General features: G+C 43.9%; 2 protein-coding genes across 2 annotated transcripts in view; both read right to left on the reverse strand.

Moving 5' to 3' along the window:
• CCDC180 (coiled-coil domain containing 180) overlaps positions 1-15,670 on the reverse strand; it is a 54,625-nt gene extending 38,955 nt beyond the window's left edge. Inside the window, exons 1-9 of the mRNA XM_087704678.1 lie at positions 15,474-15,670; positions 13,397-13,584; positions 11,588-11,676; positions 10,352-10,461; positions 7,769-7,897; positions 6,284-6,394; positions 4,690-4,785; positions 1,954-2,117; positions 1,213-1,332 (exon numbers count right to left, since the gene is read on the reverse strand). Coding sequence (XP_087560804.1) covers positions 1,213-1,332; positions 1,954-2,117; positions 4,690-4,785; positions 6,284-6,394; positions 7,769-7,897; positions 10,352-10,461; positions 11,588-11,676; positions 13,397-13,584; positions 15,474-15,581 — 1,115 coding nt within the window. The 5' untranslated portion in view covers positions 15,582-15,670. The remainder of the gene's footprint in view (positions 1-1,212; positions 1,333-1,953; positions 2,118-4,689; positions 4,786-6,283; positions 6,395-7,768; positions 7,898-10,351; positions 10,462-11,587; positions 11,677-13,396; positions 13,585-15,473) is intronic.
• Positions 15,671-17,542: 1,872 nt separating this feature from the next.
• On the reverse strand, positions 17,543-21,862 carry SURF6 (surfeit 6). Its single transcript, XM_014071224.2, has 4 exons — positions 21,695-21,862; positions 20,117-20,368; positions 19,459-19,544; positions 17,543-18,573 (listed from the first exon to the last, which is right to left on the reverse strand). Exons 1-4 carry the CDS (start codon positions 21,786-21,788, stop codon positions 17,890-17,892), a joined length of 1,116 nt encoding a protein of 371 aa, XP_013926699.2. The 5' UTR covers positions 21,789-21,862; the 3' UTR covers positions 17,543-17,889.
• Positions 21,863-23,042: the final 1,180 nt, after the last annotated feature.

Here is a 23,042-nt window from a genome sequence, read left to right on the forward strand (position 1 = left end):
CTGGAAGCTTCTTTTGGGATGGTAAAGGTAAAGGTTCCCCTCGCACATCTGTGCTAGTCGTTCCCGACTCTAGGGGGCGCTGCTCATCTCCGTTTCAAAGCCGAAGAGCCAGCGCTGTCCGAAGACGTCTCCGTGGTCATGTGGCCGGCATGATTAAATACCGAAGGCGCATGGAACGCTGTTCCTTTCCCACCAAAGGGGATCCCTATTTTTCTACTTGCATTTTTTACGTTGTTTCAAACTGCTCAGTTGGCAGAAGCTGGGGCAAGTCACAGGAGCTCACTCCGTTACGTGGCGCTGGGAATCAAACAGCCGAACTGCCAACCTTTCTAATCGACAAGCTCAGCATCTTAGCCACTGAGATGGTAGTTGTCTACTAATATGCAGGTAAGTTCATATAGTGACCGTTGAAAGTTACAATGGCAAAATTCACTGAACAAATCTTTCACTGAGGAACAGAAATTTTGATCCCAGTTGTGGTCTTTAGTGGAGGGCTACCTGTAAATGGAACAGTTCCTTCCAACCTTCCTCGGCCAGGTCTGGGCCCTCCCCAGAAAGGAACCTGCATTCTTATTTTAATATTTTGTTATATTTATATATTGTATAAACAGGGGGATGGAATCAAGATCACGTGAAGTGTTAATACCATTTTATAAGGCCTTGGTAAGGCCACACTTGGAATAGGGCATCTAGTTTTTGTCACCACACTATAAAAAAAGATGTGGATACTCTAGAAAGAGTGCAGAGAAGAGCAACCAAGATGATTAGGGGACTGGAGGCTGAAACATATGAAGAACGGTTGCAGGAACTGGGTAGGTCCAGTTTAATGAAAAGAAGGACTAGGGGAGACAGGATAACAGTGTTCCAATATCTCAGGGGCTGCCCCAAAGAAGAGGGATTCAAACTATTCTCCAAAGCACCTGAGGGTAAAACAAGAAGAAATGGGTGGAAACTAATCGAGGAGAGAAGCAACTTAGAAATAAGGAGAAACTTCCTGACAGTTAGAACAATTAATCAGTGGGACAGAATTTGCCTCCAAAAGTTGTGAATGCTCCAACACTGGAAGTTTTAAAGAAGATGCTGGATAGCCATTTGTCCGAAACGGTATAGGGTTTCCTGCCTAGGCAGGGGGTTGGACTAGAAGACCTCCAAGATCCCTCCCATCTCTGCTATTGTATTGTATTGTATTGTATATTTTTTATGTTCACCTACCCCAGGGAGAATAAATGCTCGTTCCTTCTTTGGGCCAGAATTCTCTGATCTTCTAGCATGGACTCCAGTTCCATTTGCACAGAAATTGGGTTCTGTATTCTTTCACTTTCCATAAACTCTCTGTAAGATTAAAAGCAAACGCCGGGTGAGGAAAAGGGGAAGATTTAATTTTCTTTTTAAAAAGGAAAGGCTTTCAGAAAACTCCAAAGGAGGAGGCTGACTGTGGTTTTATTTAGTAGGTCAACGTTTTTAAAACTATGTTCTGCTGAATCAGGAGGAGGAGGAGGAGGATTGTGGGGTCCTTGGTGCTCCCTGAGCTTGGGTGGTTTTCTTGTAGACATTTCATGACCCAACTAAGTAACATCGTCAGGGCTACAAAGGAGGGGGTTTGTGAAAAGGAGGAGGAGAGGAAGAAGAGGAAGGGAAAAGAGGAGAAGAAAAGGAGGAGGAGGAGGAAGTAATATGGGATTCTTGATGCTCTCTGAGCTTGGTGGTTTTCTTGAAGACGTTTCATGACCCAACTAGGTAACATTATCGGTGCTAGGAGGGAGTAGGGGGTTTGTGGAAAGGAGGAGGAGGAAGAGGAGGAGGAGAAAAAAGAGGGGGGGAAGGACTGTGGGGTCCTTGGTGCTCCCTGAGCTTGGTGGTTTTCTTGCAGGCGTTTCATGACCCAACTGAGGCAGGAGAGAAAGATAGTATAAAAGAAGGGATATGCTATTTCTTATACTCATTTATACTCACCGGAAACTTGAAATGAGATGCTTCTTCTGCACGCCTTTCCAGACCTCCTTCCTCTCTTCCAGCTGATAGCGATAAGAGGAATCCCTCTTCAGGTCGGCCTCCATCAGGTTAAGGAACAACTTAGAGATCGCCCTCCGATTGGCCAGGAGAGCTTGGTTGATCATCTAGGAGTAGACAGGGAGGCAACCAGTTAGATCAGTGTTTTTCAACCTTTTTTGTGCAAAGGCACACTTTTTTCATGAAAAAAAATCACGAGGCACACCACCATTAGAAAATGTTAAAAAAAATTTAACTCTGTGCCTATATTGACTATATATAAAGTAATTCTCCCACGGCACACCTTACACTATGTCACGGCACACTAGTGTGCCGCGGCACAGTGGTTGAAAAACACTGAGTTAGATTATACAATACAAGAGCAGAGTTGGAAGGGACCTTGGAGGCCTTCTAGTCCAGCCCCCTGCCTAGGCAGGAACCCTATACCGTTTCAGACAAATGGATATCCAACATCCTCTTAAAAACATCCAGTGTTGGAACATTCACAACTTCTGGAGGCAAATTCTGTTCCACTGATTAACTGTTCTAACTGTCAGGAAATTTCTTCTCAGTTCTAAGTTGCTTCTCTCCTTGATTAGTTTCCACCCATTGCTTCTTGTCCTGCCCTCAGGTGCCTTGGAGAATAGTTTGGACTCCCTCTTCTTTGTGGCAACTCCTGAGATATTGGAACACTGCCCTCATGTCTCCCCTAGTCCTTCTTTTCATCAAACGAGACATACCCAGTTCCTGCAACCGTTCTTTATATGTTTTAGTCTCCAGTCCCCTAATCATCTTTGTGGCTCTTCTCTGCACTCTTTCTAGAGTCTCCACATCTTTTCTACATCGTGGCGACCAAAACTGCAGTATTCCAAGTGTGGCCTTACCAAGGCCTTATAAAGTGGCATTAACCCTTCACGTGATCTTGATTCTCTCCCTCTGTTGATGCAGCCTAGAACTGTGTTGGCTTTTTTGGTAGCTGCTGCACACGGCTGGCTCCTATTTAAATGGTTGTCCACTAGGACTCCAAGATCCCTCTCACAGTTACTACTATTGAGCCAGGTACCACCTATACTGTACCTGTGCATTTCATTTTTCTTGCCTAAATGTAGAACGTGACTCTTTTCTCCCTTGAATTTCATTTTATTAGATAGTGCCCAATGTTCAGGATCCCTCTGTATATTAAGCCTGTCTTCTGGAGTGTTCCTGCCAGCTTGGTGTCATCTGCAAATTTGATGAGTTCCCCATTTATTCCCTCATCCGAATCACGGATGAATATGTTGAAGAGTACTGGGCCTAAAACAGAGCCTTGGGGTACTCCACTGCATACTTCCCTCCATGTAGATGCAGTTCCATTGAGGACTACACGTTGAGTGCGGTTGGTCAGCCAGTCAGGTTGATACTGCCCTCGACTTACAACCATCTGTTTAGTGACTGTTCGAAAGTTACACCAGCGCTGGGAAAAAAGGGGACTTGGAAAAGGTTTTCACACTTACGAACGTGGCTGCGATCAAAATTCACAGCAGGGGTGGATTCCTATCGGTTCGGATGAACCGGTAGTGGTTTGGCGGTGTGGGCCGCAGGAACCCGCAGTGACCCAGGCTTTCCACGCCCACTAACCAGTTCTCCTATGGCACCGCCATCTTGGTTTTTGGCACTGCCAAACAATTTTCATTGCACAAATTTAATTCCCCCCCCCCCCAACTTTCAATGTTTCGCCCCCACGCGAACCTATTTATGAGGAAATGTGCGAAGCGAGTGCATGCGCGCATAAATTTTGCACGCACCGAATCGGCAGTAATGCCGAAAGCAACCCACCCGATTCAGAGGCTTGGCAACTGGCATGTACTTATGACGGTGACAATGTCCCGGAGTCACATAATCCATCCTTTGTGGCCTTCGGCTGAGCACAGTCAATGGGGGAAGCCAAGTTCGCTTTTCAACGGGGCCACTAATTTAACAACGGCAGTGATTCACTTAACAACTGGGGCAAGAGAGGTTGTAAAATGGGCCAAAACCCGCTTAGCAATTCTCTTGCTTAGCCACAGAGATTTTGGGCTCAATGATGCTCGCAAGTCAAGGGATGCAGTGGCTCAGTGGCTAAGATGCTGAGCTGGTCGATCAGAAAGGTTGGCAGCTTGAATCCCTAATGCCGCGTAATGGAGTGAGCTCCCGTGACTTGTCCCAGCTTCTGCCAACCTAGCTGTTTGAAAGCACGTTAAAAAATGCAAGTAGAAAAACAGGGACCACCTTTGGTGGGAAGGGAACAGCATTCCATGCACCTTCGGCATTGAGTCATGACCACGGAGAGGTCTTCAGACAGAGCGGATTTGAAATGGAGATGAGCACCGCCCCCTAGAGTCGGGAACGACTAGCACAGATGTGCAAGGGGAATCTTCACCTTACCTTATGCTTATAAGTGGAAGAATATATGTATTGTTTTAGGTTGTGAAAGGAGATCACAGGACGCGCGGGCACTGCAACCATCATAGATGCATGCCACTTACCAAGCATCCAAATTTGGTCACGTTACCATGAATTACTACAAGGGTCGTAGCTTGGAAAACTGGTTGCGGTTTTATGCTGTGTCGTAACTTGGAAGAGTCAGTAAATGAATGGTTGTAAGCCCAGGATTTGCCTGTATAATGTTTCAATGGATTCTTACTGTCGACCACCCCCAGGCCTCAAAGAGAAGGATTTTACCATGGCTTCCTTGTGTATGAATCTGTGGACATCCGAGGATAAGACGTAAGAAATATCCTCCAGCATCTTGGTGTATTTGCTCAATACGACTGTGATCTGGAAAGATGGAGGAGAAGGTTAAGAGGAGAGCAGGCTTGGAAGGGACCGCGGAGGTCTTCTAGTCCAATACCCCTGCTCAAGCAGGGCACCCTAGACCCTTCAACTGATCCTTGGTGCAGTGGTTAGAATGCAGAACTTGCAGGCAACTTCTGCTGACTGCTGGCTACCAGCAGTTCGGCAGTTTGATCCTGGTTGACTCATCCTTCCCAGGTCTGTAAAAAGGGGACCCAGATTGTTGGGAGCAAGATGCTGACTCTGTAGAGAGAACTGTAAAGCACTGTGAAGCAGTATATAAGTCTAAATGCTATTGCTGTCTGCCTGTCAGTCTGTTTCTATCTATCATCCATCCATCCATCCATCCATCCATCCATCCATCCATCCACCCACCCACCCACCCACCCACCCACCCACCTACCTACCTACCTACCTAGGTCTGTCTGTCTGTCTGTCTGTCTATCTATCTGTCTGTCTGTCTGTATCTATCTATCTAATCTATGTATCTATCTAGATGTATCTATCTATCTATCTATCTATCTATCTATCTATCTATCTATCTATCTATCTATCTATCTATCTATCTAGATGTATCTATCTATCTATCTATCTATCTATCTAATCTATGTATCTATCTAGATGTATCTATCTATCTATCTATCTATCTATCTATCTATCTATCTATCTATCTGTATCTATCTATCTATCTATCTAGATGTATCTATCTATCTATCTATCTATCTATCTATCTATCTATCTATCTATCTATCTATCTATCTAATCTATGTATCTATCTAGATGTATGTATGTATGTATGTATGTATGTATGTATGTATCTATCTATCTATCTATCTATCTATCTATCTATCTATCTATCTATCTATCTATCTATCTATCTATCTATCTAGATGGTGGTGCAGTGGTGAGCCATAGAGGCAAGATTTTGATCCTTCCCAGGCCTGTAAAATGAGGACCCAGATGCTGACTCTGTAAACCATTTTGAGAGAACTGTGAAGCACTCTCTCTCCCTCTCTCCCTCTTTGTGTGTGTGTGTGTGTGTGTGTGTGTATGTGTGTCTAGATGATGATGCAGTGGTGAGCCAGAGAGACAAGATTTTGATCCTGACCAGCTTAAGGTTGACTCAGCCTTCCATCCTTCCGAGATGGGTAAAAGGAGGACCCATATTGTTAGTTGGGGGGGATAGACTGACTCTGTAAACCACTTAGAGAGGGCTGTAAAGCACTGTAAAGTGGTATATAAGTCTAAGAGCTATTGCTATTGCAGGCTAATGGCTGTCCAGTCTTATCTAAAAACCTCCAGTGATGGAACACAACTTCTGGAGGGAAGCCATTCCACTTTTGTTCTCACTGTTAGGATTTTTTCCCCTCTTGATAAGTTTCCATCTTGTTTTGCCTTCAGGTGCTTTGCAGGATAGACTGACCCCCCCACCTTCTCTGTCTTCTCTTTATAAATTTAGCCCTCCTCTTCCAGCGGGACTCACCCGTTCCGCTCGGGTCACCTCGGCCTGGCATAAAGCTTCATCCAGTTCTCGAATCCACTGCCTTCTTTGCTGGCTCTCTTGGAAGAGAAGGACCCACATTTTCTCAAAGTCCTGGAAAGAAGGGATGAGACTTTAAGACAGCTAGTCAACACATTCCTCTTCTCTTTCTCCTTTTATTCTGGACAATAACTTGGTCCTTAACACCAAGGAGCTTATAGTGGACTACAGAAGGAATATATCAAACATCCAGCCCTTGCTTATCAAGGGAGACCGAGTGGAGCAAGTGGCCAGTTTTAAGTTTCTGGGTGTTGTCATAAGAAGAGGAGCTGACCTGGGGCAACTCACAATTGCAGCCCTGGTCAAAAGGGCCCAGTAGAGATTACACGACTTCTCAGGAAACAACAACCGAAGGGAAAACTGCTGGTGACCTTCTACCGCTGCACCATAGAGAGTATCTTAACTTACTGCGTCTGTGTCTGGTTTGCCAGTTGCCCAGTGGCAGATAGGACAGAGCTCCAGAGGGTCAACATCATTGCCCAGAGGATCATGGGTTGCCCCCTACCCTCTTTGGAAGAGCTTTATAGCTCCCGCTGGCTTAAGAAAGTTCAAAACATTCTTAAAGATTCATCTCATCCTGGGCACCCCCTTTTTTTTGAACTATTACCATCTGGCAGACGGTACAGGACAATGAAAACAAGGCTAAAGAGGCTGGAAAAAACAGCTTCTATTCCAGGGCAGTAACCCTATTGAAGTCTACGGTATAGGGCAAGATGAATGCAATATCAGGTTTTCAATTTCAATTATACAGAAAGTTAAAGGATGTGCGTTTGTGTTTTTATTTTGATAGTTACAATGTACATTTAATTTCGCTGTACCACGTGCGATGACAATAAAGTAAACAAAACTAAACTAAAGGCAGGCTTAGGATACTCAACTGGAATAGTTTTCACTTCAGATTTCCATGGAGAAATGTCTCTTACCAAGCTACAGATAGTCCTCAAGCTTACGACGCCCACTGAGCCCAAAATTTCTACGTTTGCTAAGCAAGAGAAACTGAATTTGACCCCATTTTGTGACTTCGTCAGAACGTCGCAAAAAGGGAATCAGGTGACCCGCCAGGACACTACGACTTTCATAAATACGAGTCGGTTGCCAAGCATCTGAATTTGGATCAGGTGACCGCAGGGATGCGGCCATGGTCGTTAAGTGTGAAAAACGGTCCCAATTGACTTTTGTAAGTGCAGTTGTAGCTTCCAATCGTCAGTAAACAAACAGTTGTAAGTTGAGAACTGCATGTCGTGGTTCTCCCAGAAAAATGCAGTTTTAGAAGGGGAAAAAAAAAACATCCTGCAACGGGTAATTTCCAGCAGAAAATTTAGAAAAATGGGGGCCTGGATCAAACTCTACAGCTGGTTTATTTGCTCCCAAAGTGGGAAAATTAAGCCCTGGTGACCGAGAGTTTTGGAAAACGAAGCACTCACTTACCTCTATGGCGTAGGAGATTAAAGTTATGTCACTTTCAGAGGCACGAAAATAAGATTCAAAACTCTGGTCGGATTCCTGTAACTGGGTCAACAATAATTTCCCAGGCTTCACATAATATTCTTCAATTTCCTGCAAACAAAGGTGGTTGGTTTTTTTGACGAATGAATCAGGACCTGTTTGGGTTCTGACATGATTATAGCTCGTTCCTCGAGCTGCTGATTCTGTTCTACAGAGGAATGATTGAGTCTGTCATCTGCACCTCTATAACTGTCTGGTTTGGCTCTGCAACCCAACAAGGCAGACACGGACTTCAGAGGAGAATCAGAACTTCAGAAAAAACAATGGCTACCAACCTGCCTTCCATTGAGGACCTGTACACTGCAGGAGTCAGAAAGAGGGCTGTGAAAATATTTACAGAAGGAATATTTCCCTCCTTTCCGTCCTCTCTCTTTTACTTACTTACTTACCCCTCACATCCTGGACATAAATTGTTCCAACTCCTACCCTCAAAACGATGCTATAGAGCACTGAACACCAAGACAACTAGACACAAGAAGAGTTTTTTCCCGAATGCCATTACTCTGCTAAACAACTAATTCCCTCAACACGGTCAAACTATTTACTAAGGCTGCATTACTATTACTATTAGTCTTCTCATCGTTACTATCACCCATCTCCTCCCTCTTATGACTGCAGGACTGTAACTTTGTTGCTTGTATCCTTATAATTTGTACTCATATTGATTGTTTCCTGCTTGCTTATTTGTACCCTATGACTATCATCAAGTGTTGTACTTTATGATTCATGACAAATATCTTTTCTTTTATGTACACCGAGGGCGTCTGCATCAAAGACAAATTCCTTTGTGTCCAATCATTCTTGGCCAATAAAGAATTCTATTCTACTCTACTCTATTATCAATTCTTATTCTATTCTACTCTATTCTACTCTACTTTATTATCAATTCTTATTCTATTCTATTCTACTCTACTCTATTATCAATTCTTATTCTATTCTATTCTACTCTACTCTATTATCAATTCTTATTCTATTCTACTCTATTATCAATTCTTATTCTATTCTATTCTACTCTATTATCAATTCTTATTCTATTCTATTCTACTCTATTATCAATTCTTATTCTATTCTACTCTATTATCAATTCTTATTCTATTCTACTCTATTCTATTCTACTCTATTATCAATTCTTATTCTATTCTATTCTACTCTACTCTATTATCAATTCTTATTCTATTCTACTCTATTATCAATTCTTATTCTATTCTATTCTACTCTATTATCAATTCTTATTCTATTCTACTCTACTCTATTATCAATTCTTATTCTATTCTATTCTACTCTACTCTATTATCAATTCTTATTCTATTCTACTCTATTATCAATTCTTATTCTATTCTATTCTACTCTATTATCAATTCTTATTCTATTCTATTCTACTCTATTATCAATTCTTATTCTATTCTACTCTATTATCAATTCTTATTCTATTCTACTCTATTCTACTCTACTCTATTATCAATTCTTATTCTATTCTATTCTACTCTACTCTATTATCAATTCTTATTCTATTCTACTCTATTATCAATTCTTATTCTATTCTATTCTACTCTATTATCAATTCTTATTCTATTCTACTCTACTCTATTATCAATTCTTATTCTATTCTACTCTATTCTATTCTACTCTATTATCAATTCTTATTCTATTCTACTCTATTATCAATTCTTATTCTATTCTATTCTACTCTATTATCAATTCTTATTCTATTCTACTCTACTCTATTATCAATTCTTATTCTATTCTACTCTATTCTATTCTACTCTATTATCAATTCTTATTCTATTCTACTCTATTATCAATTCTTATTCTATTCTACTCTACTCTATTATCAATTCTTATTCTATTCTATTCTACTCTATTATCAATTCTTATTCTATTCTACTCTATTATCAATTCTTATTCTATTCTATTCTATTCTACTCTATTATCAGTTCTTATTCTATTCTACTCTATTATCAATTCTTATTCTATTCTACTCTACTCTATTATCAATTCTTATTCTATTCTACTCTACTCTATTATCAATTCTTATTCTATTCTATTCTACTCTATTATCAATTCTTATTCTATTCTACTCTATTATCAATTCTTATTCTATTCTATTCTATTCTATTCTACTCTATTATCAATTCTTATTCTATTCTACTCTACTCTATTATCAATTCTTATTCTATTCTATTCTATTTTACTCTATTCTATATTATCAATTCTTATTCTATTCTATTCTACTCTACTATCAATTCTTATTCTATTCTATTCTATTCTAATTCTATTCACGACCACAAATTGGGACTGAAATTCCGGTCCTGAGACACGATCGGACCAGATTTCTCCACCATTTTTGACGGCAATTGTGAAGTGAATCTCGCAGTCATAAAGCCAAACCCACTCATCTGAATAGGCATTATTTATTTATTTTTGCCCTTTAAATAACTGGTCGTAAATCAAGGACTACCTGTAAAAAGGAAAAAATCTGGCACGAGCTTAAAACAGCTGCCTCACCTTCCCGATGCATGCTAATTCATGCCTGAACTGGGCCACATATTCTTCATAACACAACTTTTTGTTCTCGTAGATACGCTCCACAACATTGCTGGTCCTTTTCTCTGAAACTGAAAGGGTTGGGTTTCAGACAGTGATCGGGGGTCCTGCTAAGCCTTGCTTTGTTTAATTATTGGATATTAAGAAGCTGGATTTGGGGAAAGGCTGTTTCCTGAACTTCTTAACAGGCACAAAAATAGGAATAAGTGTCGGATTCGAGAGGCAGCTTCGGCTGCCTTAGGCATGGAAGCCAACTGGGTAACGTTGGGCCAGTACCTCGCTCTCAAGCCCAACCCACCGCACAGGATTGTTGTTATGGGGAAAATAGGAGGAGGAAAGGGTGTTAGGTACTTTCATTGTCTGGGGTTATTTATAAAAATAATAAAGTCAGGGTAAAAAATAAATCTTTTTTTTTAAATATATTTTTATTCTTTTTAAACAAAACAACACATACAAAACAAAGCAAGAGAAGGAAAAAGAACAACTTTCCTCCATTTCATCAAGCATGTTGTTTGGTTACAAGTTTTTGTGCATCAATTCTTAAGCTCAGGATTAAAATCACTGGTTTGCATTAAACATAACTGAATATTTCACGGTCAGAGCCGAGGTGGCGCAGTGGTTAAATGCAGCACTGCAGGCTACTTCAGCTGACTGCAGTTCTGCAGTTCGGCTGTTCAAATCTCACCGGCTCAGGGTTGACTCAGCCTTCCATCCTTCTGAGGTGGGTAAAATGAGGACCCGGATTGTTGTTGGGGGCGATATGCTGACTCTGTAAACCGCTTAGAGAGGGCTGAAAGCCCTATGAAGCGGTATAGAAGTCTAACTGCTATTGCTATTGCTATTGAGCATTATGTGTTCAAATTACCATTAATATTCTTTCATTTGTAACAATCCTTACTTTCTTAAACTCATAATTATCTATCAAATAACAACGAGTCTTTAAAGTATTATAGTATCACCTATCTCTAAGGAGAAAGAGCAAAGAATCGAACAAAGAATTCCCATTAATTTATAATATACATTCATATTTTCAATTGACCATAAAAAATAAACTTTAAAAAACCCGCAAGGTCCTTCTTCCAGGATCCTAAATGGGGCTTTGCAGTGATATAACTAAATAAGTAAATTTAAAAAAAACCAGAGATTTCAGTTCAATACAAATGGCAAGGCCCACAATTAAAAGTGTTAATAATTTACCTATGACATCAGCAAGGCCTCTGACTTCCCGCGCAGCAATGATGCTCTCGCTTTCTTTAGCCTTCGCATGTGCCAGAGTGACAGCCTTCCTGTGAGAGAAAAGGAGGGGAAAAACTTTGAAATTGAGCCAAGCCGTTTCTTAGAAAAACAGGCACGCCGCCATTCGCAAAGCTTTCCCAGCCGGCTTCCCAGAAGCAAAGTCGAAGAGCAGGATTCACTTAACAACCGTTGTGACTTACAGGTATGTCCTCGGTTTATGACCACAACGGAGCCCAATCTTTCTGTCGATAAGCGGGGAAGCTTTGTTTAGGGACTTTCGTCCCGGGTGACCATCTTTTCTGGCCACAGTTGCTAAGTGAATCACAAGGTTGTTAAGTGAATCCGTCTTGCTCCTTGACTCTTGTTTGTCCGAAGGTCGCAAAAGGGGATCGTGTGACATCGGGACACTACAACCGTCGTAAATACGAGTCGGTTGCCAAGAGTCCCTAATTTTGATCACGGGACTATGGGGATGCTTTCATCAGTGTGGAAAACGGTTGTAAGTCGCTTTTTTCATTCCCGCCCTAATTTCAAACAGTCACTAACTGAACTGTTGTATGTCGAGGACTACTTGTACTTGACCATTGCAGAGATTCACTTAACAACCGTGGCAAAAGGGTCGTAAAATGGCTTGTGATTCACTTTGCTTAGCAACACAAATCCTGGTCTCCATTCTGCTCATACTGACACAAATAACAGAATAATAACAGAGTTGGAAGGGACCTTGGAGGTCTTCTAGTCCACCCTCCTGCTCAGGCAGGAAACCCTACACTACTTCAGACAAATGACTGTCCAGTCTCTTCTTGAAACCCTCCTGTGTTGGAGTACCCACAACTTCTTGAGGCAAGTTGTTCCCCTGGTTTATTGTTCTTGCTGTCAGGAAATTTCTTCTTAGTTCTAGATGCTTCTTGTCCTGCCTTCAGATGGAGGTTGACCTTCTCTTCTTTGGGGCAGCCCCTCAAACATTGGACGACTGCTATCCTGTCTCCCCTGGTCCTTCTTTTCATTATACTAGACATATCCAATTCCTGCAACTGTTCTTTGTAGTTTTTAGCCTCCAGTCCCCTCAACCTCTTTGTTGTTCTTCTCTGCACTCTTTCTAGAGTCTCCACAGAGACTCTAGAACCCAGAGGTGGGTTCCTACCAGTTTGCACCTCTTCGGTGGAACCAGTTCGTCAAATCTACCTAACTGGTTAGAAGAGGTTCCACCAGTGGACCTGGAAAGCAGGCCACACCTACAGAAGAGGTTCCAAATTTTTTTGAAACCCACCACTGGGGCAGGCCAAGTTGGTGCAAGGCAGCTTTGCCAGATTTTGGGTGTTTCTGTGTGATACCTGGTTCATTGTTTAGGTAATTGTGAGGTGGTTGCTGGTTCTGTGAGCTTCCTGGCACTGTCCTTTATAATTTCCCACAATGCCTTGATGGTTTTTATTCCAGTGGCTTTGTCTTTCCTGTTCTTAGGGTTAGGGGAAAAAACTGGTTTCATCTGCAGTCTTTGCAAGGTCCCCCACTCGGTCACATGGCTGGCCAAGCCACTCCCACCTGGTCACATGGCTGGCAAGCCACTCCCACAAAGGAGGCCACACCCACAGAGTAGGTTCGAAAAATTTTTTGAAGCCCACCACTGCTCCACATCTACATGAAAGCTGCCTGGGTGACTAATCACCAGGAGACGGTGAAATTCTAGTCCCAGCTCAGGCCTTAAAACCACCTGGGTGATTTCGGGCCAATCACCAGGAGACCCTGTATCTGGCTTGGCACCTTCCTTACTTGTATTGCACTGGATTTTCAGTGAGATCATCGTTGGGCATTGCCTCAATCCACGTCTGCTGGCGTTCGGACAAGAATCCATAGGTGGTCCTTCTTTCCAAATTTCTCACCAACGGGATCTTTCCTGGAAGGACTTTATGCCGGGAGATCTTGCTCCTAGCCCGCCCCAGAGCATGCACCAGGTTGATCTTGGCAAAGCAAAACAGAAAAGTGAAGAAAAATAGAAGTGGTTGAGACTATTATTATTATAATTATTATTACTTTTTTTACCAGCCATCTTGCCATGAAGATACTCTAGGCCAGTGTTTCTCAACCTTGGCCACTTGAAGATGTCCGGACTTCAACTCCCAGAATTCCCCAGCCAGATCCGGACATCTTCAAGTGGCCAAGGTTGAGAAACACTGCTCTAGGCAGCTCAGAACCATGAACCAAAACAAAGACGTAAGAAGGAAATTTAAACAAAATAAAAATAATAAAAACAGACAAGAAAAAAAGAAAACAATGAAAATACATTGATAGTAAAATGACAGGCCACTTTTGATTAAAGATTAAAAAAATGACTATTGTTCTTTCTAAATGGGGGGCATTTTGCTTGATAAAGATAAAAATGATTCTGGGATTTGATTATTAGATTTGTTACGTCTACAGAAATACTGGGTGACATTGGAGTTTTATATGTTTATGTCTTTATTTGCTTAAATTCAAAAGCAGATGATTACAGATATTTCATTGTAGAAGTATCTAGTACTGTTAGTGTGCATTTGTAGAATTCTAATTATGCATTTATGGGTTATGTTTTATTTAGAGTAAGAGGCTAGGATATAATATATTGGTGTTATTAGTTGATTCTTAGGCATGAACATTTTTAATGTTAGGTTTGCATCAGTGCATACAAGAGATGATTGGAACTGTACTAAATGTTCTTTTGTGTGTGCATATCACTGTTTAAACTTTTTCTATTGCCCCCTCTCTATTTTTCATTTTTCGTCATAATTTTGTCTATTTTTGAAATTTAATTCTAAAAGGAAGGAAGGAAGAAAGGAGGGAGGGGGAGGGAAGGCAGGGAGGGAGGAGTCGGAAGAAAGTTAGAAAGGCAAGTAGGAGAATAGAAAGAAATAAGGTGGAGGGAGGGTGGGAAGGAGGAAGGAAAACATGAGAAAAGAGAAGGAAGCAAGGGAGGATGGGAAGAAGAAATAAAAGGAAGAAATAAATATACAGAATAATAGGAAGGAAGAGAGGGCTAGGAAGAAAATCAGGTAGGCAGGCAGAATAGAGAGAAAGAAAGGAGGTGAAAGGAGGGAAGGGGGAAGGAGGAAAAGGTTAGGAAGAAAGGCAAGAAGGAGAATAGAAAGAAGGTGGAGGAAGAAAGGAAGGATGAGAAAGAAGCAAGTGAGGGTAGGAAGAAGGAATAAAAGAAAGGAAGAAAGAAATGTACAGAATAAAAGAAAGGAAGAGAGGGCTAGGAAAAACGGTAGGCAGGAAAATAGAAAGAAAGAAGGTGGAGGGAGGCAAGGAGGAAAGAAGAAAGGGGAGGAAGAAAGGCAGGAAGGAGAACAGAGAGAAAGAAAGACGGTGGAGGGAGGGAAGGAGGGAGGAAGAAAGTAAGGAAAAGGATGAGAAAAAGCAAGGGAGGGTAGGAAGAAATAAAAGAAAGGAAGAAATAAATGTACAGAATAAAAGAAAGGGAGAGATGTTGAAAGGCAGGCAGACAAATAGAAGGAAGCAGGAAAGGAGGGAAGGAAGGAGGAAAGAAAGGAGGAAGGAGAGAGGAAAGGAAGGGGGAGGGAGGGAGGAAAAAAAGAAAGGGTGAAGAAGGAAGGAAGGAAGGGGAGGAAGAAAAGGGAGGAAGAAAGGGAGGGAGGAAAGAAGGGTGAAAGGAAGAAAGGGAGGGGAGGAACAAAGGGAGGGAAGGAGGGAGGAAAGGAGGAAGGAAGGAAGGAAAAAGAAGGGAGGGACGAATTCCAGCTAAAGTGTGCAGTTCAACTGCATAAAAAAGGCGTGGGGGGGGGGGCTGAAGCTGAGGTTTTGGCGGGAGGGGGGACCCTTCCCTTCCTGCCTTCCCGGGCTCTCTTGGCACCTCGTCGTCGAAGATCTGCCTGTAGACCTTCCCGCTGGGCAGGACCCGGGCAACCCCCACCGTGGAGGTGATGGGGAGCACATGGGAACTCTTGCTGGATTTGCACATGGCGGGGCGCCTCCCGGGTTAGGCTACAGAAAGAACGAGATAAAGCAAACGGCGGTTAAGGAAGGAGGGACATTGAAGTATATTCCCCCCCCCCATCTCTCTCTCTCTCTTCCCTCCGCCAACCCGGCCCGTCATCCACACGGCCACCTCCAACACGAGTCTCCGGTTGCCATGGTAACCCCGGGCGCCGGGACGAAGCGCGGCCTTCGTCTCGCGAGAACCTGCGGGAATCCCGAGCCCCTTCCTGGTCCTCGAGCAAGCCGTTGCCTGGAGACGCCCCGCGGTTGCTAGGGGAGACGGGAAAAAAGCGAGGGGATGCTCTTGTACTCTCGCTTAGGTCCTTTCCCGGGGGTGGGATGGGGAGGATCAATTAATGGGCAGGGATAAACAAACAAACAAACAAATAATTTTTATTGGTCGTCTATCTTCCTGCAGAGTAACCATCGTCTTTCCCCTCCCTTGAACGGAATGGGTTGGGCATCACTAAAAATATGCCCCCCAAAATATGCATTTCGCCCATTTTGGATCACGTATGATGGGGCTGAAAAGAGATTATTCTCCAGACTAAGGTGGGGTGGGTGGACTGATTCCAAGCTTGCCAGAGCTCCTGCCTTTGATTTTTTTATTACAAATATAAAAGTTCCCCTCGCACATGTGTGCTAGTCGATCCTGACTCTAGAGGGCGCTGCTCATCTCTGCTTCAAAGCCAAAGAGCCAGCGCTGTCCGAAGACGTCTCCGTGGTCATGTGGCCGGCATGACTCAATGCCGAAGGCGCACGGAACGCTTTTCCCTTCCCACCAACGTTGGTCCCTATTTTTCTACTTGCGTTTTTTACCTGCTTTCGAACTGCTAGGTTGGCAGAAGCTGGGACAAGTCACGGGAGCTCACTCAGTTATGCGGCACTAGGGATTCGAACCACTAAACTTTCAAATCGAGACGTTCAGTGTCTTAGTCACTGAGCCACCGTGTCCCGTTACAAATATAAAATCTGCCTAATCAGAGCCCAATGCAAAAGACATATGTGTGCTCACTGACCAGCCATGACATAAAAATCTTTTGAATTTAAAGACGCTTAACTTTGGCGTATCAAACCTTGGATAGAATTGTCTGTGTTTCAGTGAGCACTACTGAAAATGGGATAGAATGAGCTTTATTTAACTCAAGTGTGTACCGCAGCTGGCAAAAAAGCCAACACAGTTCTAGGCTGCATTAGAATCAAGATCACGGCAAGTGTTAATACCACTTTATAATGCCTTGATAAGAACATACTTGGAAGATTGCATCCAGTTTTGGTTGCCACAATATGAAAAGATGTTGGAAAAGAGTGCAGAGAAGGACAATGCAATGATTGGGGAGCTGGAGGCTAAAACAGATGAAGAACGGAAGCAGGAATTGAATATGTCTAGTATTGTGAAAAGGACTAGGGGTAGCAATGTTCCAATATTTGAAGGGTTGCCACAAAGAAAGGGGGTCTAATCGAGAGATTCAACCTAGAACTAAGGTGAAATTTCCTGACAGTCAGAATAATTAACCAGTGAAACAGCTTGCTTTCAGAAGTTCTGAGTACTCCACCACTGGAGGATTTTAAGATATTGGATAGCCTTTTTGACAGAATGGTGTAAGGTCTCCTGCTTGAGCACGGGTTTGGACTAGAAGATCTCCAAGGTCCCTTCCAACTCTGTTATTGTTTTTGTCCCGAGGAATGCATACCCCATATTTCCAGGAAAAGATTCATCCCCAAGCCAGTTCCTGACAAAATCTGCATCCTGTAATATGTTTAACCAGGCCAATTAAAATCTAGGAACTTATAAAACTCAAGGTTCATTGTTGTTTACTTTTCAACACGCTGGACAAATCTTGGGTTGGTTTAAAGTAAATCAATTGGGTTGGTTTACAGTTCCAAATACCAAATAATACACCAAATCAAAGCAACAGGTTAAATCACCAAGCAAGCTAAGAATGCAGACCAGATAGAACGTTTAATGATTCCTTCCTTGCTTCAATGCATTTCTCAGATTTAAGAGGATAAATGTCATCCTTTCACCCCATGATTCTATGTAACAGGATTTCAAATCTCACTCCCTAAAACAGGAAAGGATAATTTGAGAACAGCTGGAAAGAGGCAATCCAATGACTCAACTTTGGTTGAGAGGCTTCAGAAAGAAGTATCTGCCACCCTTGAGGTCCTCCTCAAACCCAGGGTTGACCCAAACAGACTTGATTGCATCATCTCCATGCCCCGTCAGCTCAGAGGATGGATTCTCTTAACACCCACATTGTTCATTCAAACCTGAAGCGGGTTAAAACTCAGTTCCGTTTAGGGCCAGCTTTCTTGAGATCTTCAGGAAGGATGCGTCCTTTCTTCCGAGCTTTAGCCTTCTTCTTCTCGATCTTGGCCAGCTTCTTCTCCTGGATGTTCTTGCGACGTTTCTCTTGCCGCTGCTGCATTCTCTCTACCACCTGTTCCGTCCGCTTTTCCCACTTCCTCTGACGCTGGGCCTTACGTTTCTCTTTGCGTTTCAGGGCGGCCTTCAGCTTCTCTTCGTCATCGCGGATCTTCACGCCTTCTGCCTTGTAAAGGACATTGGTCCATTGCATCTTTGCCTCCAACTCCTTAGCCTTCTCCTCGTCTTTGGCCTTCAACTCTTCCAGCTGGGTTTTGCGAGATTCCAGCCGGTTTAAGAGTTGCTTATAATTCTTGCCGGTCAGTGGTGTTATGTTGCCTTTGATGGATTTTCTTTTAACCTCCTTTTTCTTCAGTTTGTTCAGCTCCTCTTCTGCATGGATCTCCACTTTGTTAAACAAGATGTCAGGTTTGCTCTCCGCCTGCTGGGGCTCCGAAACCACGGCGGGCGATGCCTCTTCTGCGGTTTCCTTCTCTAATTTCTCCTTCATTTTGATCTCCTTCCTCCGGCGTTTCTTTCTCTCTCGTTCGTATTTCCTTCGCTGGCGCTTCTCCAGCACGGTGGGTGAGAGAGTTTTGGCGCTGGCCTGCAAGGAATAGGAAACAATCCAAAATGTCATTTTGACCTGCTCAAAATGGACAACCTCGTTCCCAGTGGGCAACTTCGTTCCTAGCACAATCTCCAGAATTTCCACACAAAAAGGCCCTTTTAAAAAACTTCCTATGAGGGTGTGAAAAGATAGGAAATCATTACAGTCCCAGACAAGTTATATACTGTATAATTCAGACTATAAGACGCCGCGGAGTATAAGACGCAGCGTGATTTCCAAGAGATAAGTAAGCAAAAAAATTTTTTGTCCTTCCCCAGCCCCTAGGAGCACTCTGCAGGCTTCAGCAAGGCACAAAAACGCCTCCATTGTTGCCCATTTTCACCAAAATGGGGACATTTTTCCCCTCCCCCAGCCCCGTTAAAGTCTGCACAGCAGTGGTGGGTTGCAGGTGGTACACCCCGGTACGGGCGTACCGGTGCCTGCCCGGAGCACCGGATACCATTCCAGTATGGTGCTCTGGAGGGCCCACCTGTCATCCTTACCTGTTTTTAAACTCTTCGGCACTTCCGCGCACGCTGCGTACAGCACCTGTGTGCCGCTCCGCCAAAGCAGAGCAGAATCCGGAACCTACCACTGCTGCAATGCTTCTAGGAGATGGGGGAAGGCAAAAATGCCTTTTTGCAAAAAAATGACCTGTTTTTTGCCCATTTTTCTCAAAAATGGGATGGGGGGGGGGCTTTGGGAGGCCAAAAATGACTGTATTCAATGTATAAGACGCACATTTTCACATTCTTTTAGGGGGGGGGAGGCGTGTCTTATACTCTGAAAAATACGATAGGCCTGAAGGCAAAATTCAGAATACTACTCATTTTCCTCTGGACCTGGGAAAGCTAACTTTTAAAACCCATGTCTCCATCCTACCTTCCCAGATATTTCTTCAATTTTGTTGTGTAGCCTCTGCCGCAAGAAATCCATTGCGAAATTTGTGTCAGGTGCCTTTTTATTCCCTGGGTGGATTTAGGAAAAAAAGATTAAAAATTATAACCCACCCGTGCAACACACCACAAGCCTTCTTTATTTTCTTCACGACAACCCTGTGAAGTGGGTTGGGCTGGGAAAGAGAGGGACTGGTTCAAAATCACCTAGCTGGCTTTCATGCCTAAGGCAGAACTATAACTCTCTGTTTTCTGGTGATTGGCCCAAAGTCACCCAGTCAGGTTTGGTGCCTCAAGTGGGACTAGAACTCATCGTCTCCTGGTAACTGGGCCAAAGTCATCCAGCTTGGTTTTGGGCTAAAACAGAACAAGAACTCACCATCTCCTAGTGATTGGCACAGCCGGTTTTCATGTCTCAGGCAGGTCTAGAACTCACAGTCTCCCGGTGATTGGCCCAAAAATCTAGCCAGCTTTCACGTCTAAGATGGGACTAGAACTCTCAGTCTCCTGGTGATTGGGCCTAAGTCACCTAGCCAGCTTTTATGCCTAAGGCAAGACTAGATTTCCCATTCTCCTGGTTTCTAGGTCAGCATCTCCACCATTAGACCAGTCTGGCTCATTTCCCCTTTCTATCACATTTTTACCTGTACCGCCAGGTGTTACCAACGTTTCTTTCCCATTTCTTTCCTCTGCACTGGCACCAGTTGTGATTGCAGTAACTGGCTCAGTCTTCTTAGCATCGTAGCTTGCTGGTTTGGCTGGCCCTTGGCTGAATTTGCCCCTAGAAGCCCCCACTGTATTCTTCTTTTTCTGATTTTTTTCTTTCTTCCTCTCCTTCTTCTTCTTCTTCTTCCCGGGCTGAGTGCTCTCGTCCCTCAGCTTGCTTCCAGGCCCTCCTTTGAAAACAAAGCAATGGATTTATTATTTATTCACTTTAATTAATGGAATGATCGGAGAGGGGGAAAAAAAAACCTCTAGTGACTTTGCATAAAAAGCTGCAATTTGAGCTTTCAAAGAGTTTTAATCTCTGAGAGAAATCAGGGTTGCCGATGCTCAGCTTGTCGATCAGAAAGGTCGGCAGTTTGATGGTTCGAATCCCTAGCGCTGCGTAACGGAGTGAACTCCTGTGACTTGTCCCAGCTTCTGCCAACCTAGCAGTTCGAAAGCAGGTAAAAAGTGCAAGTAGAGAAATAGGAACCACCTTTGGTGGGAAGGGAACAGCGTTCCGTGCACCTTTGGCGTTGAGTCATGCCGGCCACATGACCCTGGAGACATCTTTGGACAGCACTGGTTCTTCGGCTTTGAAACGGAGATGAGCACAGCCCCCTAGAGTTGGAAACGACTAGCACATATGTGCGAGGAGAACCTGTACCTTTACCTTAAACCCCTACTGCTCTGCTCAACCCTAAAAACAACTTTACTCTTCTATCGGAATCTTCCTTCGAACGCCCAGAGTCACTCAATAACAAGACTGGATTACTGTAACACGCTCTACATGGGGCTTCCACTGAAGAGTGTTCGAAGACTACAGTTGGTCCAGAATGCAGCCGCGAGAGCGATAATGGGTGTACCTAGATACACCCATGTTACACCTATCCTCCGCGAGCTGCACTGGCTCCCCATTGGTCTCCGGACCCGCTTCAAGGTGCTAGTCGTTACTTTTAAAGCCCTACATGGTATTGGACCTGGCTACTTGAGAGACCGCCTCCTGCCATTCACCCCCCAACGACCAATAAGATTGCACAGGTTGGGCCTCCTCCGGGTGCCATCGACCGGACAATGCCGGCTGGCGGCCCCCCAAGGAGGGCCTTCTCTGTAGCTGCACCGGCCCTGTGGAACAATCTCCCCGCAGAGATCTGGACCCTTACCACTCTCCCGGCCTTCTGTAAAGCGACCAAGACCTGGCTGTTCCGGCAGGCCTGGGGCTGTTGATTAATATCCGGCCCCACTTGACTGTATGGATGATGTATTAATTTTAAATATTGTATTTTTTTCTTAAATTTTTAAATGCTTTTATTTTGCTGTGAGCCGCCCAGAATCCCAATGGGAATGGGCGGCATACAAATTTTATTAAAGTAAAGTAAAGACGGGAAGCATATCAATTTAATCCATAAATAATAAAATTAAAAACTAAAATTAAATTAGTGGGGAAAACTCGAAAGGTGACTCTTCCACATTCCAGGATAAAGCAAGGAGGCCAACTGGTGTATCAGAAATCATACCAAACTTCCTTTTCAGCGGTTCACGGAGTTCCTGGGCGCAAATTTTCTTCGCCAGAGTCTGCAAGTAAAAGTCCGCGGCAGCTAAGTTGGCCATTTTGAAGTGATGCCCAACCAAGATCAAACCAGATCTTCTCCAGAAGAAAAAGGCCTCTGAAATGATGAAGGTTTCATCTGTTTGGCCACCGAGATGAAATCCTGTCCAAAGAAACACCGATGAACAATGGGCAAAAAAGTTTTATTGTGAAGCCATGAAGCTGGCCTTCATGCTTTTTAAAATGCAGAGGGAAGATACAGCCGATAAATATTTTAAAGACTTAAATGTCAAGTTAGATTAACATTAATATCTATCGTTAGATGTTTCATCTTGTCGTTTTTATCATCTATGCTGCCTAGAATCACTTGATGGAAAGTAAGTAAAAGAAAGAGGAAGGAAGGAGGAAAGAAAGGAGGGAGGGAGGGGAGGAAAGAAAGGAGGAAGGGAAGGAGGAAGGAAGGAAGGAGGAAAGGAAGGAGAGAAGGTAGGAAGGAGGAAAGAAAGAAGGGAGAAAGGGAAAGGAGGAGGAAAGAAAGGAGGAAGCAGGAAAGGAGGGAAGGAAGGAGGGAAGGTAGGAAGGAGGAAAGAAAGAAGGAGGGATGGAGCGAGGAAAGGAAGGAAGGAAAGAAAGGAGGAAGGAAGGAAGAGGGAAGGAGGGAAGGAGGAAAGGGAGAGGGAAGGAAGGAAGGAGAAAAGAAAGGAGGAAGGAGAGAGGAAAGGAAGGAGGGAAGGTAGGAAGGAGGAAAGAAAGGAGGAGGGAGGGATGGAGAGGAAAGAAAGGAAGGAAAGAAAGGAGGAAGGAAGGAGAGGGAGGGAAGGAGGGCAAGGTTGATAGATTAGTTAGTAAGCCAAACCCCCACATTTCCGGAGCAGGGAGGCTTCGGGGGCTGGGGAGAGAAATCCATCACCTGGTGGGGGTGTGGGGGGGGGGGTATCCGGAGCGGGCTGAGGATCGAGGGCGCAAAAGAGGCGCACAAGGGAAGCCCCGTGCGCAAAGCAGGGCGCACTCCAGCGGCTTTTGCCCCCACGTGGCTGGAGAGGTAGGCTTTGCCAATCGATCCACCCGATCCTCTTTTGCAAACCAGCTCGGGGCTCGATTCCTGCAGCCTGGGAAGGTTATGGGATGGCGGAAGGGGTGGGGCCAAAGCAGGGGAGGGGCGGAGCAAAAGGAAAAGCAGGGGAGGGGCGAAGAGGGGGGGAGCTTTTGCGCACGTGGTTTTGCTGCTGGTTGGTGCGCCAAAGCAGCGCTGGTCCGCATCTCGTGCGCGCGCTTCCCCCGGGATCGCGACTGAGCTGCTTTCTTTGCAATCCAGA

The sequence above is a fragment of the Thamnophis sirtalis genome, unplaced genomic scaffold (genome assembly GCF_051295495.1).
Source record: "Thamnophis sirtalis isolate CommonGarterSnake01/CBP01778 unplaced genomic scaffold, rThaSir2_p1.2 scaffold_2, whole genome shotgun sequence".
In the NCBI taxonomy this organism is placed as follows: Eukaryota; Metazoa; Chordata; class Lepidosauria; order Squamata; family Natricidae; genus Thamnophis; species Thamnophis sirtalis.

Coding starts and splice junctions, on each gene's coding strand:
- SURF6 (XM_014071224.2), bottom strand. CDS start 21,788: ATGGCCAACTTAGCTGCCGCGGACTTTTACTTGCAGACTCTGGCGAAG. Junction 20,369..21,694: donor ACCGCTGAAAAGGAAGTTTG/GTATGATTTCTG, acceptor TTGTTTTCAAAG/GAGGGCCTGGAAGCAAGCTG. Junction 18,574..19,458: donor TTGAAGAAATATCTGGGAAG/GTAGGATGGAGA, acceptor TATTCCTTGCAG/GCCAGCGCCAAAACTCTCTC.